This window comes from Macrotis lagotis, chromosome 1 (assembly GCF_037893015.1).
Source record: "Macrotis lagotis isolate mMagLag1 chromosome 1, bilby.v1.9.chrom.fasta, whole genome shotgun sequence".
Taxonomy (NCBI): domain Eukaryota; kingdom Metazoa; phylum Chordata; class Mammalia; order Peramelemorphia; family Peramelidae; genus Macrotis; species Macrotis lagotis.
In genome coordinates this window covers 875,455,956-875,470,337 of record NC_133658.1, presented here as the reverse complement: position 1 = coordinate 875,470,337, position 14,382 = coordinate 875,455,956, and the positions used below count along the sequence as shown (strand labels likewise).

The 14,382-nt window shown below is 42.0% G+C and overlaps 1 protein-coding gene across 2 annotated transcripts in view; it reads right to left on the bottom strand.

Annotated features, from left to right (window-relative positions):
* The window catches only part of RCC2 (regulator of chromosome condensation 2), a 53,807-nt gene that overhangs the window by 27,347 nt on the left and 12,078 nt on the right, over nucleotides 1-14,382 (bottom strand). For both annotated transcript variants that reach the window (XM_074218288.1, XM_074218289.1), the window contains exons 3-6: nucleotides 12,623-12,716; nucleotides 8,891-9,034; nucleotides 3,311-3,442; nucleotides 2,796-2,884 (exon numbers count right to left, since the gene is read on the bottom strand). In XM_074218288.1, coding sequence (XP_074074389.1) covers nucleotides 2,796-2,884; nucleotides 3,311-3,442; nucleotides 8,891-9,034; nucleotides 12,623-12,716 — 459 coding nt within the window. The remainder of the gene's footprint in view (nucleotides 1-2,795; nucleotides 2,885-3,310; nucleotides 3,443-8,890; nucleotides 9,035-12,622; nucleotides 12,717-14,382) is intronic.

Sequence of the window (14,382 nt, the reverse complement as noted above, 5' to 3'; positions counted from 1 at the left end):
AGGAAGAGACCGTGGCCCATCTAGCCTTGAATCATTTAGTATTATCTATGAGGTACCTGGCAAAAGTAAATGGTGACTAAGTTCTCTGCTGTCTTCTACTCCAGGAGGTGAAAATCCCTCTAAACAAGAAACCAAGAGACTATAACTAGACTTCTAAAATTGAAGTCTCTGACAACCAGAGAGGTAAAGAGCCTGGAAGAGCCCAGGAAAGTAAATTAAAAGGATTTCAGGCATCTTCTCAATGACCCAAGGACTTCTGCAGGGTTGAGAGGATTAGTCTCACCTACCAAACATTTAATCAGATTTAGACCCAGACAGGACCTTATTAAAATTCACTAAAAGTCTTTAGACACACAATGCCTTTAGACCTGCTCTCAAGTAGTTTATCCAGAATAGAATGCATCAGACCCATTCAAAAATGAGCTTTTCAATTCCCTTCAAGTTCACAGATGGACTGCCCATAGTTCCTATCCTTTATCCCTCCCTATGTATATGCTGCTCCCTGGATGTGGAGAGGTGCAGCATTATCTAACAGAAAGCCCTGGACAAGAGTCAGAAGCCCAGTTCTGATAGTCCCTACCTATAGCTCACTGAGCCCAAGGATCATCATCTGCAAAATGTGCCTAACATTGATCCTACCTTTTATAAAAGGATGGAGCAAAGTGCTACATTACTGTGAGAAACAACAGCTTATATTTTTACCTATATGCTGCATCTCCTCTGAACTCAACTGTACCATACACAAATGTCTCTATACTGGGTGCTCAGTGAATGGTTCCTTGATCAAGATCAATTTAAAATACTTATTTTTAAGGGTAAAAAAATCACTTGTACAAAAATATTCATAGCAGCCCTGTTTGTGGTGGCAAAGAATTGGAAATCAAGTAAATGTCCAAGGCTGGGAATGGCTTAGCAAACTGTGGCATATGTATGTCATGGAACACTATTATTCTATTAGAAACCAGGAGGGATGGGAATTCAGGGAAGCCTGGAGGGATTGGCACGAACTGATGCAGAGTGAGATGAGCAGAACCAAAATAACATTGTACATTCCTAATAGCAACATGGGGGAAAAGATCAACCTTGATGGACTTGCTCATTCCAATAGTGCAACAATCAGGGACAATTTGGGGCTCTCTGCAATGGAGAATACCATCTGTATCCAGATAAAGAACCATGGAGTTTCAACAAAGACCAAGGACTATTACCTTTAATTTAGAAAACAAACTGGTATCGTATTGTCTGATCTTGCTATCTCTTATACTTTTTGTTTCTTCCTTAAGGATATGATTTCTCTCTCATCACATTCAATTTGAATCAGTGTATACCCTGGAAACAATGTAAAGATTGACAAATTGCCTTCTGTGGGGGGTGAGGGGAGGGAAGTAAGATTAGGGGGAATTTGTAAAACTCAAAATAAATAAAATCTTTATAATTCAAAAAATAAAAAAATTTTTAAAAATAAAATAATTATTTTTAAATGAGATACAGATCTGCCTGGATCCCAAACATACTTTTCCTCCACTTAAAAATGGAAGCCTTCATTTCCTCTGTGACTTATGACCAATGCTGACCTTCATGCCAGCAGTAGGAGCATTAAAGAATACCACCAGAAGGTGAACAGAAGGTGAAGAGTTGTGTAGTAAAGAGTAAACAACAGCCCTGTGAAGATGAGCCACCAGGGTTAACTGCCAGTGCTAAAAGTACTAGGTGATAAGGGGGTTGGTTGTCCTGACAACATCCACAGCCACTCCAAAGAAACCCTCTAAGCATCCACATAGTGAAAAGCTATGTAGATGAAAATTTTTTATTGCCTACATTATGGTACTGCCTAAAAGTAGGTAAAAACTGGACAATGCTTTCACTGAATCCAAGTCATTCCCTACTAACAAAACCCTTCTAAAGCCAAGATTACTGGAAATTGATACAGTGGCTAATAATGAAATATCATTTCAGATAAAAATGACCTGGAAGTAAAAGACCCAGTTGGGCTTATAAGCAGGTGGGCAGCATATATGATTTGTGCTACAAATATTGAAATGATATGAAAGACCCTAAGGGCACAGAATCAGACTGAGAGCTTCAAGGTATTTCAGTGGCCATCAAATCCAAGCCCTACAGTCTAGATGAGGAAACAAAAGTTCCAAAGAAGGGAACTCTCAAGATCTCTATCTATATAGTAAAAGAGAAAACTTTCTAGCAGTCTGCACAGATCCTTTTATGGTGGAATTCTGAAAATAAACAGCCAAGAGTCACTCAAGATTAGAAGGTCACTGAGGTATATCAGTGGAGATAAAGCTCAGACCCCAGAAATCTCAGAATCTGTTAACAAAGGGAAAAGGAACAGAATGATGATTTGCATTGGAATAGAGAAGGCTACCAAAATAGACCAATAGCTTCTCTGGGGCTTGAGAGAGAAGACTGGAACCCTAGGACACATTTGCCCAGAGGGTCTGGGGCAGGAAGTTATCAAAGGCAGGTCCCTGAACCTAGGTGGTCTTGGTTCTGGAGATGGCCTTCAATCCCTTCTGCCACTTAGCTGCCTTTGATTGAAGGCTGAAATGAAAGAGAAAAATCATAGTAGGGTCCCTCCAGAGGGAGAGGTTTTCAACTGTGTTCACAAAATAATGGAAGCACAAAATGTAAATTCTGCATCCCACTCAAAGTTGGCTTGCCTTTTTCCAGTAGACCAACCAACACATACATCAAAGAAGGAGTCAGGTTTCTGAAAACCAAAACCAAAACACAGGGGCAATAAAGAAGCCCCAAACCCAGTCATGAGACAGCTAAATTACCTGTGCAGGGCTGGGAATAGCATCAGTCTGATTGCCAAGGCCAAGCTGCCCCATCTTGTTCTCTCCAAATGCAAACACAGAGCCAGTTTCTAAGAAATGAGGGAATAAAATGGGAAGCGAATGAACATTCTGAATGTAATGAAAACTTAAAAGTTGCCTCAAAGACAGAAATATCAAACATGCTGCTCATTTGCCAAAGAGGATGGAAATGAGAAAGTATTCCAAAGGTGGAATAAACTGATAACTTTCCAGAATCACCATCTCCTATCAGAAAACAAGAGAACAAAGAAATACCTTGTTCTTATCTGCAAATGGAAACAGTAGAGAAGAAATCTTTTCCTCCTCCTGGAGTTGCTCTCTGTTTCAAAAGTCATCAAGATACTTGTTGCTCCCCACCCCCAGCCAGCCATCGGAAGATATCATGATACCATGATACTGCCACAATTCTGCCTCACTAAGCAGGTCCTGACTGAACCACAGATCTCACTTTGGCCAAAAAGGATCATCTTCCGTACCTGTCAAAGCCAGAGTGTGGTTCCTCCCACATGCTGCAGATACAATCACTTCCTTGCTGAGGACTTCGATGAGTTTGGGGGCTTCCACTCTCTTGGTATCCCCGTGTCCAAGCTGCCCCTTTTCATTTCGACCTGAGAAGACCAAGAGGAAATCAACAAGGAAGGCAAGAGATGCAAACAGAGGCATGTAGGGGTCCCTTACAACTAACTCTTCACCCTTGGGCAGTTGAACGAGGGGAGGCTGCCTATGGACTGTCTCTAATAATGTTATTAAATACATTTTTTAATTTTAATTAATTTAATTAATTTAATTTTAATTTTTTATTACAAAGGAAACAAATTATATTGAGGATGGCTTTCTGGGAGAGGGATACATAGGATACTATGGAGAAACAAAAACTATCAATAAACAAAGTTTCGAAAGTTAAAAAGGAAAAGAAAACAATTATATTGAAAAGTAATTATGTTTTTTTAATATGAATCAATAGTACTAAGAATGCTACAGAAAATAAGTTCAACATCAGAAACTGCTAATTAATTAAAGGAAATGTCACTAAAGGAGATGTGTCATTATGTTACTCACCCTAAGGGGCTTTTCGTTTGCCCTACAACTGCTCTAGAGAGTCTCCCCCAAAGGGATGGGAGCCCAGAAAGGAGTGGCTAACTTGTATCCTTCTTTGACATTTTGTACTTGATAAGCACTAAATTCCCCAACCCCCTTCCCTAACCATTCATGAATTCAGCCAGCCAGCCAGAGAAAGAGGAGTATAGAAATGTATACAAAACATATACAAAGTTAATACAAAAATAACAGCCAGTCACAGCATCTACAGAACAGATCTAATCAGAACAGCATCTGGAAACACTTAGGGTTTGACCACCCCCACCCCCATGCTTCTAAAAGGTATCTTTTCAGAGTAGTAGTTTTGGACACCTGCCTCTAAAGTGTTCAGTCTTCTAGGTGCTCTAAGCCTGCTCCACAGCCCATTGAAATCATTCCAGTAATTTCTCTTATTTTTATCTACCTCATAAACAGAACTCACATTCCCTGCCAAATCCTATGACTCCAAACCTCCAACTACTCCAGGAACCAGTAACAAAAGCAGCTACCGCAAAGTCAAAAGTTTCATCCACGGGCTCCTATCTCCATCCCTGGAAGCCAAACTAGGGTCCAGTCCCCAGTGTGGGATGATCAGGGTAGCAAAGGCCTTTGAAAGGCATGAACCACATTAAAACACAATTGGGAAACAGTAAACAAAAATAAAACAATAAAATATAGATAATTTAACATGTTTTAACTTATGGATAGTTTACTAGGTCCCAGTTCTTTTAAGAGTTCTTTATGAAAACTGGGCTAAGGGGGTCACAAGCCCAAATTAAGTAGAATCTGGGAACTGGGGGGGTTCTAATCCCACACTAAGTATCTTCCCCCATACATACAAGGAAGAAAGTTGGATTAGATTATCTCAAAGCACTAACATTTCATGTTCTAAGGTTCCTCCCAGCTGATACTCTGTTCTAAGGGGCCCTCCCAATTCTGATATTCTCTGTGCTGAGGTCCTTTCAAGTTCTGACATTCTATGTCCTATAGGCCCTTTTAGCTGATATCCCATATTCCAAGGTCCCTCTGGTATTTTCTGTTCTAAGGTCTCTCCCAGTTCTGACACTGTTCTAAGAACTCTCCAAGAACTAAGATTCTAAGGAGTATCCCAATTCTGACTTTAAAGGATTTTAAGCTTGAACAAGAGTTCTTATCTAGGGGAGATCCATAAACTTTTTTTTTGGCAAAGTAATGGGTTAAGTGACTTGCCCAAGGTCATACAGCTAGGTAATTATGTGCCTGAGACCAGATTTGAACTTGGGTCCTCCTGACTCCAGGGTCGGTGCTTTATCCACTGCACCACCTAGCCACCCCCTATAAACTTTTAACATAGACAGATATATATTTCAATATACTGATGTACACCTAATTATATTTATTTTTATTTTTGGTTTTTGCAAGGCAGGATGGTCAAGTGACTTGCCCAAGATCACACAACTAAACCTTAAGTGTCTGAAACCAACTCTGAACTCAGGTCCTCCTGACTCCAGGGCTGGTGCTCTATCCACTGCACCACCTGGCTGACCCTTATAATTATTTTTCCAATCTGATTTCCTTTGGATTTTTTGTATATATTTAAAAACATTCTTCTAATAAAGAGTCCATCTACATAAAGATTTCACTAGACACTGTCATAGGGCTTCATGATACCACCTCCTCCCTGGCCCCCCCAAAGGGGGGAGAACCAGGGGAATTCAGACAACTGCAATTCCTATGCGAGTATGAAAAAATAAGGATGAGGACTCTCCAAAATCATTCCAGAATATATACAATTCATGGAAGCTCTGGATCTAAGGTTGGTCCCTTCCAGTCATCCCTTGGCTTAGGAAGAATAAGAATCAAAATAAGATCAAAGTAGGGGTTCTTATTCCTAGAGATATTTGGAATTAACTAAATCTGTAAAGAGACACTGTGAGTACAGTGGAACAAGGCCTGATTCCGGTCACAGGATCTGGATTCAAATCACTTCAACCTAAGAAGCTTGGAATTCATTGGTCCATCTCCTTGCTCAGATTTTTCATCTATCACATCAGAGGGTCAGGGCCTCATAGAACAACAGCCCTGTTCTCCCCGCCTATGAGTAAAGACACACCAAGAGAAGCAAGAATGGAAGATCAGGAATTGAATGACGGTCATCAGAAATGTGAATGATTACCACAGGGAGAAAAAGAAACCACTGTCAGCAATGTACTTGAATTATCAGTGTTTTTTGGTCAGCCATCTTAATGCTCAAGAAATAGATGTGATAGATCCACTAGAATGAAGGCTGGGTCCAAGTTACGGAATTCATCTTTGGAAAATTTGAAGCCAAGATCAGCAGACCATCTGTCCACCTGGCATGACGTCCAGGCTACCTGGGAGAAGGAAGAGAGCCTAGAAAAGCCCCAGGGATTCTGAATTACCATACGGGGCCCAGGTCCACAGCCACATCTCACCAAACAACAACATTTGTCATATGAAGGGTATTTGGGAGGTTTTGTTTTGGTTTGGTCTTTTTGTGTGGGAAACTTAAAATAATAAATAACAAATGCCTTGAAATCGATTTCAGAGCTGTCATCAGAAACATTCATTCTACACTTCCTAAAATACAGAACAGTCAAAAAACTCAAAACACCTTACAAAGTAGTGACTTCTCCTGTCCAATACAGATGGATCAATTGCTCTCTGCTTGTTCTCAATTTCTTTGAAGTGGCAACAAGTTTATTCTCACTCTACTGAGTTGAAAAATCACTGGACCAGGAGTCAGAAGACCTGGATTCAGATCCCAATTCTAACACTTAATTACTTGGCATAAGCCCCTTCATTCCTCTGAGTCTCAGTTTCCCCATTTGTAAAAGGAAGGGGGTTGAACTGGACTACCTGTAAAGTCCCATCTAGCCCTCAAATGGTCAAAGGAATTAAAAGATTACTTAAGGTACCTTTAAAAAGGCATCAGACAATTTGGTGCCCTTAGTCTACCATAGAATTATTTGACTCGGGCCTGAATAAGGTAAGGTGTTGGTGACTGTTGTAGGAAAGGACTCATCTTTTTAAAAGCAACTAAGAGACACTGGAACCGTAAGCAGTCTAAGTATGTCATCATGAGGCCATAAAGTATAAATTTGGGCCAAACAAACTTGTAGGCTTTTTTTCCTTCTTCAACGGAACTACAAAATTAGCAGCCAAAGGAACACAACAGATGTTTCTTGTATTTGGACCTTGGTGAAGCATCTCATGAAACTGCAAAAAAAAAAATGGTTCAAACAGACTGAAATAAAAATAGCTTCATTTGGACAAAAAGCTGGCCAGAGGATCAAAAACAAAGAGTGGGGAGTCATGCCAGGGGACCCAGAAACAGAAAGGGTCTGGGAGATCCCAGAAGCTCTTGTGGAAGAGACCTCAGTCCATTTAAAACCTTCATTAATGACATATTTAAATGGAAAAAAAGGAGAAATGCCACCCAAGTCTCAGAATCTGGGCACTGGCAGGGACCTTCGTGGTCATCTGGTCCAAGGCTCTGGGACAGCTTTCCATGAAGCTAGCTTGGGAGGGGGGAGAATAAAATTACATCTTTATTTCAAAAGAACTGGTTTCCTTTGTAATTCCAAGGATTTATTTTATGCAATTAAAAACATCATTCTGAAAAGGGATTTGGTTGGCTTCACCAAGACTTCCAAAAGATCCATGACACAATAAATAATAAAAATAGCAATCATCATTATCATTGTCATTATTATGTATAAAACTCTTACTGAGCTAAGCACTAAAAAAACATCTCAACTAAGTCTCACAACAATCCCAGAAGGTAGGTGCTGCTAGGGCCCCCATTTATAAATGAGAAAATTGAATCTGGCAGAGGTTAAGAGATTTCCCCAGCATCATCCAGAGTTCCTGCAGCAAGATCTGAATTTAGCAAGACCAGCCCCCTACCCCCCACCTCAATGGCTATTTTTCCTGTCCAGGTAGGAGAAGCAAGGGCAATAAAAGGGAAGAATCAACTCAAAAAACAGATAGGAGAGCCAAGAGCAAACCCAAACACTTGGGAACAGAGCAGGTAAGCTGATAACTAGCCCTAAAGCTGTTCCCTGCAGACTGGGGCTGTCCAGAGGCTGGTTCAGAGGAGGCAAGCACTGTTAAGTCAAAGAACAGACAAACAAGTCCTGGGACTGGTACCAAACAGCAAGGTATTGCCTGAGAGTGAAATGAGGCACAATGACGGTGGCAGGAGAAGGATGCTTTGTAGATTATATTATAATGGAATGTGGTGGAAGGTGGGGGGGAGGGGAGCAAAGAACCAACATGGGGCTGAGCAGCAAGAATAGAGTTCTTATGTCACACTGTGCTATGAAGCAAGAAGGTGACAGTCTGGCTGATGATAACGCACCTCAAACGGGAATTCAATTGTAAGGCAGCTCCCAATTGGAAAGCTGTAGATGCAATGAAGGTGAAATTAAGTGGAATCACACTAGTGAAGTGCCAAGGGAGAGGCAAGGGATGGGGAGGGAAGAGTCCTGCCCGACAGACAACAAAAGGAAGGAAACATTTGTTCATTCACTAATGTCCAAAAGGTAGGGGGGGAAAGAGGATTTATTTATTCCTAGCTTATAAAGGGAGGGTAAAGAAAAGAAACTCAAAGGATGGCTAGCCCTACTCCAAAATAAACCTATTAAAAAGACTGTCACAGGGGCAGCTAGGTGGCACAGTGGATAGAGAACCAGTCCTGGAGTCAAAAGGAACTGAGTTCAAAGCCAGTCTCAAACACTTAATAATTATGGAACTTGGGCAAGTCATTTAATCCCACCACCTTGCAAAAACCAAAAATGAAAAAAAAAGAAAAGAAAAAAAGGCTGTCACCTTCAAAGGGAGGCTCTTGGCACCAAAGAAAAATCTCAATTGGGTTGGAGGACCCACTTTTCAAGAAGTTAAAGAAAAACTACAAGATCAGCTAACACCAGCACTAAACTGTGGGGTGAGGGCACCCCCAGATCCTTTTTACTTACCCCAGCTCCAGAGTTTTCCTTCTGTGGTGATGAGGAGACTGTGAGCAGCACAGGGGCCAGAGACCACTGTCCGCACCTGAATCCCAGAGAGGCACCCATATCTGTGTGGCCCCCACAAGTTCTGCCCCAGATTACGGTAAGCAGCTGGAACAACAAACAGGTGACAGATTAGATTGTCCAACAACCTCCCCCCTTGACAACTGTGGCCTGCAGATGAGTGCTCTTTGGGACACAAGACCTAACTCTGCCCTTATTTCAACTCTTCTGCAAATAGCCCTAGGTCCCAAGGTTGTTATGAGAATACAATGATTCTACAAACCCTTAATCAGGTGAGCAGCCATTCTATAGCAGCCCTGTACTAGAAATACTGATCCAACAAACCAACTGTGCACAATGTCAAGCTGGCTATGTACTGTGCATACAAAGATAACAAGGAGCCAGTAGCCACCATCCAGAAGCTCACATTCTCCCAGTTAAAATGTCTGTTTTGAATGAAGGCTGCATGAGGTAACACAGGAAGAAAGGAAAAGAGAGCTTGTGACCCTTCCCAAATACCGAATTACTCACTCTTCTAACCTGGGCAACAGGTTTGAATTTCTTTGTTTTTTGACACCTGGGATTCGAAGGTACAGAAGTACTGAAGTGTCTCAGAAAAAGCTTTGTGGCCCAGCTATGCTAGCTCATACTTCCTGTCCCACTGATCGGGGGCTCCATCAGGAAAGATTTGCATGGCTTCAAGGAAGTCTATGCTTTTATGAAGTCTATTCATACCACCTCACATCATTCCCCAACAATGAGAAATGTCACACAAATATATCTCATTCAGGTATAGGTATACAAGACCAACAGGGAAAGAAATGGAACCCATTTGCTGGCACTTCACCACTAATAAACCTAATGGCCACAGGATTAAAAATGACAACTCATTCATTCTATAACCATCTTGGCTATACTACTGCCAGCCTTGATACTAAGAGAGAGAGGGGAGAACTTGAAGACATGGCCCCAACAAGAAGCCATCACTAGTAGGGAATGCTCTCCCCATTCTGACTCATTTTTAGAGTCCTGATCCAAAGAGCAGAGATTCAAAGCCAACTTTAGAAGTCATCTCTTCCAATGATGAAAAAGGATAAAAACATTATTTGTACAAAAATATTTATAGCAGCCCTGTTTGTGGTGGCAAAGAATTGGAAATCAAGTAAATGTCCTTCAATTGGGGAATGGCTTAGAAAACTGTGGTATATGTATATGATGGAACACTATTGTTCTATTAGAAACCAGGAGGGAGGGGATTTCAGGGAAGCCTGGAAGGATTTGCATAAACTGATGCTGTGAGATGAGCAGAACTAGAAAAACACTGTACACCCTAACAGCAACATGGGGGTGATGTTCAACCTTGAAGGACTCGCTCATTCCAACAGTGCAACAATTGGTAACAATTTGGGGCTGTGTGCAAAGGAGAGTACCATCTGTATCCAGATAAGGAGCTGTGGAGTTTGAACAAAGTTCAAGGACTATTCCCTTTAATTTAGGGAAAAAAAACCAGATATCTTATTGTCTGATCTTGTTACCTCTTAGACTTCTCTTCTTTAAGGATATAATTTCTCTCTCATCACACCCAATTTGGATCAAGGTACAACATGGAAACAAAGTAAAGACTGACATATTGCTTTCCATGGGGGGGTGGGGGGAGGGAAGATGGGGGGGTTGTAAAACTCAAATAATATCTTCAATAAAAATAAATTTTAAAAAAGTCATCTCTTCCAACCCTCTCACATTAACAGAGGAAGAAACCGAGTCACTTGCCCAAAGATTCAAGATCAAAAGACTGAATGGCAAGTCTTGAAATATAAAGAAAGTTAACATAATGTGACTTTTTCTTCTTAAATTTATCTTAACCAAGCTTTGGGCCAACACAATAAACAAAACCATAGGGGCAAAGGGTGCTCTGTTTGAACAGGATCTGCCAAGTCAAACAGTTTCACAGGTGGCAGGTTGGCTGTTCATTGACTTTCTGAAGCATCCTTCTCTCTTGCAGTGCTATGAATATAAACTAGTGGAATTCAATCAGCTTGTGTGAGAGGGAGAATTTCTCCCAGCCTGGCCTCCCGAGGAACCCTCATAAAAAGGGATCAGAGGCCCATTAGCTGCCTAGCAGCAGACTCAGGCACTTTGAGGGTGAATTCTTCAGGTCTCCCAGTTTGCAGGGCCAGATCCTAATCATGGAGATCCTCTATGAATCATTGTGTTATCTTGTAAATTAACAAGGCTCACACAGTCACTGATTTGACAAGACACACAGCCACATACACCCAAGGTCAGGCCTCCTCGGGGAGTGCCTGAACTGATAAGAGACAGGAGGCAGGGGGAAACAAGGCATCAGACTTGGAATCAGCTGACCCGGCTGGGGGATCCAGTCCAGACACTTAGGAGCCAAGATAACAAGGGGGGGGGGTGGAGTCATTGATCATTACTTAGGGTAAAGATGTAGCACGGAGCTAATTCAACTCCTTCAGGTTACAGATGGTCAAACTGAGGCTCACAAAGGTCAGTTAACAAGACTTGCCTAATCACTCAGGTAAAAGTCTGCCTTAACTCACATCCTCTGACTTCCAAATCCTGCCTTCTTTCCAGTGCACCAGTCTTTCCTCCCCAGAAAGTGAACACAATGTCTCCACTACCTATTTTATTGTATCTCACAGAATTTCCGAGCCAAAAGACTTTTACTCGGACTGCTACTTAGCACAGATGGGAAAGTTATTTATTTTCTTCTTTCTCAGCTCATTTCCCAATAGAGTGGGGAATCCCCTCAGAACCTAATTCCAGACTATCCAGAAAAATGTAAGGAAAGAAGAATATAACCTCATCTTACAAGTTGAGAGAAATAAGGACACAGCACCTTGATCACCAAAGAAAGAGAGATACCAGGATGTATTCAGGGCAAAAACAAGTGAACTCAAGGAGAAGGTGGATGTTAAGTTTCAGCTTCCTGCCAAGAGGTACCATCTCATTCCACTGAGAAGGGAAGAAAACCTCAGGCACAGATTCCAGTCTCCATCCCCCTTGAATCAGTGGGGAGCCAATGGCCTGCTAAAGGAACATTGCTCCCCATAGCCCCAGTACTGGGTTTGGGAGTCATGGTGTGGTTGCCAAGATGCCACCCTCTCATTAGGGGGGGGCTGGTGCTCACCATGATGCTCTGGCCCAGAATCCCCCTCCTTACACCTTTCCAACCCTTTTCAGGTCAAAGGTGGCAGTTCTTCACTTACTATCTTGTCCTGTTGGGGAGTGTTGGTGTGCAAATATTTGTCCACTGGGAGAAAGCAATGTTAGAGAGTACTTTGGGATTTTTCCAAGTGAAAGCAAGTTATCATAAAACATGGAAGCGGGCCAGGTGGGCTTTTTTCTTGAAGGGCTTGTAACCCAGCTGGTGTCCTCATGAGGAATGAGACCCATTTTCTGGAAGTGACTGGGGGATGGAGAAGAGGTAGAAGGTATCCCCTCGAAGGCCCACCTCCTCCTGTTTACACACCCAAGCATGTTCCACCAAAAAGTCAGTACTCTCTCTAAAATGAGTGTATTTTAAAGCAGGATCACTCTCTCTTTGCATTAAATTCAACATTCCACAGGTAGAGAGGGCCCATCTCTTGTCTGTTCATAGAGGAATGGGGAACCAAGGGGAGAGGTTTATTATCGGGCATCATTTTTTAAAACAAGCTTTGTTTCTCTTACCTTGCTGTTTAGGCACTTCCTTCCGACCAATGAGGTCCCAGTTGGTCGCCCCAAAAATCAAAAGCTGCCCTCTGCACTTAGAGCCTTCAAGTTTCTACAAAGGAAGTGGGGGAGAAAGGAGAAAAGCATCAGCATTAAGGGCCATCTCTGTGGGCAGCCCTCCCAGGCTCTGCAAGACTCTCTGGCAGACAGCAGGACGCAAAGGGAATAATGTCTCGTTAGTCGCAGACCCCCAGCTGGCGGCTTCTCAGGCCTGCTCAATCGGCTCTCAGCAATCACACCTAATCTCTGGGCTTGAATACATGTAATCCCATTCCAGCACATGGCACCTCACTTGTGAAGCTCAGGGTTCATTTTTTTATCCTTTGATTTCTTATTTAAACCTAGTTTGCAAAACACTAAAAAACCCCAAACCCCCACCAAATTACACCTCCTCCCTCCCACCCTGCAAAATGAGTTACACAGGTATTTGCAAGATCCCTGTAGAGAGAGTATTAAAACTGGCTTGTCCTCAGGGCCAAATCTACATTTTCCTATCAGCAAGCACAGAGCTCTCTGGGGCCAGGCCTGGGCTTCACTTCTGCATAGTAATTAAACCTGACTAGCCTCTCCTCACTACCTAGTGAGCCAGGGATCTCTGACTAAGGAAAAGGGGGGAAGTGGGAAGAAAAGGATGCCCACCCCCACCTTCTAAACTCCCTAAAGGCTTCTCAGCTTCTAAATCTTCAAGGAGAAGTGTGTGAACTTAAGAGGCAGGCACAGGAGGTTTGGGATGGAGCTCCCTTCATTTTGCCCTCCATTAGTCAAAAGGAATCAATGATGAGTGAAACGAGGATGCTCCCCAGGGTACAGAAATGTAAGTAAGAAGCCAGAATTTCTAGTCAGTTTATTTCAGTGTTCATTCTGACCCAGTCTGCTACTGGTACCATACCTTTGATTTGTGGCCACAGATTCTCTGACATTCTATTTCAGTGTCTACAGATGAAAAAGTCAATCAACCTCTCTGGGACTCAGTTTCCTCATTTGTAAAGGTTATGAGACTATGAACAGCAGGTACCATGTCAGTCAGACCTGGCTGATACTTTGGTCACCTTAACCTAAATGTTGTCTGTTTCTTAACATTTCATCCCTTCCCTTCCACAGAATGGTTCTCGGAGAGAAGGGAAATATGAAGGAGATATAAATGATATAGATTAAAAAAAAAAAAGAATCTGTCTGTTCATTTCAACCATAGAATGGAAAGGAATGGAAACTGGTTTCATCTTTAATAATGCAGACACCTCTGATCTTGTGAAGCCCAGGGGAAGAAAACATTCTGTGCCAGAGGACTGTTATAATAGTTATTATTATTCATCATCAACAAGGATAGGAAAGGTAACAGGAAAACATCCATGGGAAATTAAGTGGCATCATTCTAAAGAAATATTTTCTGAAAAGTTCAAAAGGGGAGGAAAATAGGGTTTTTTTGAGGTCAGACTAGTGATTTCATTGGTGTACGAAGCTTCCAAGAGGAAAACTCTCAATGTCAATGGGGATATGTGCCGCACCTTCAAGGAGCTGCCAGGGACACTGGTAGCGGAAGTAAGTCCCTCAGAGTCTTGAATCAAGATCTCCTGATTCTGTGGCTGTCTCCCCCTTTTTTTTTATCCACTATGCCTACCTCCCTAAGAAACAAAATCCTTTTAATATCTGTATGGCAACTGACAACTTAGAATGGTTTAACAATTCAGTTAATTATTAAATGACATTTCTATAGGTTT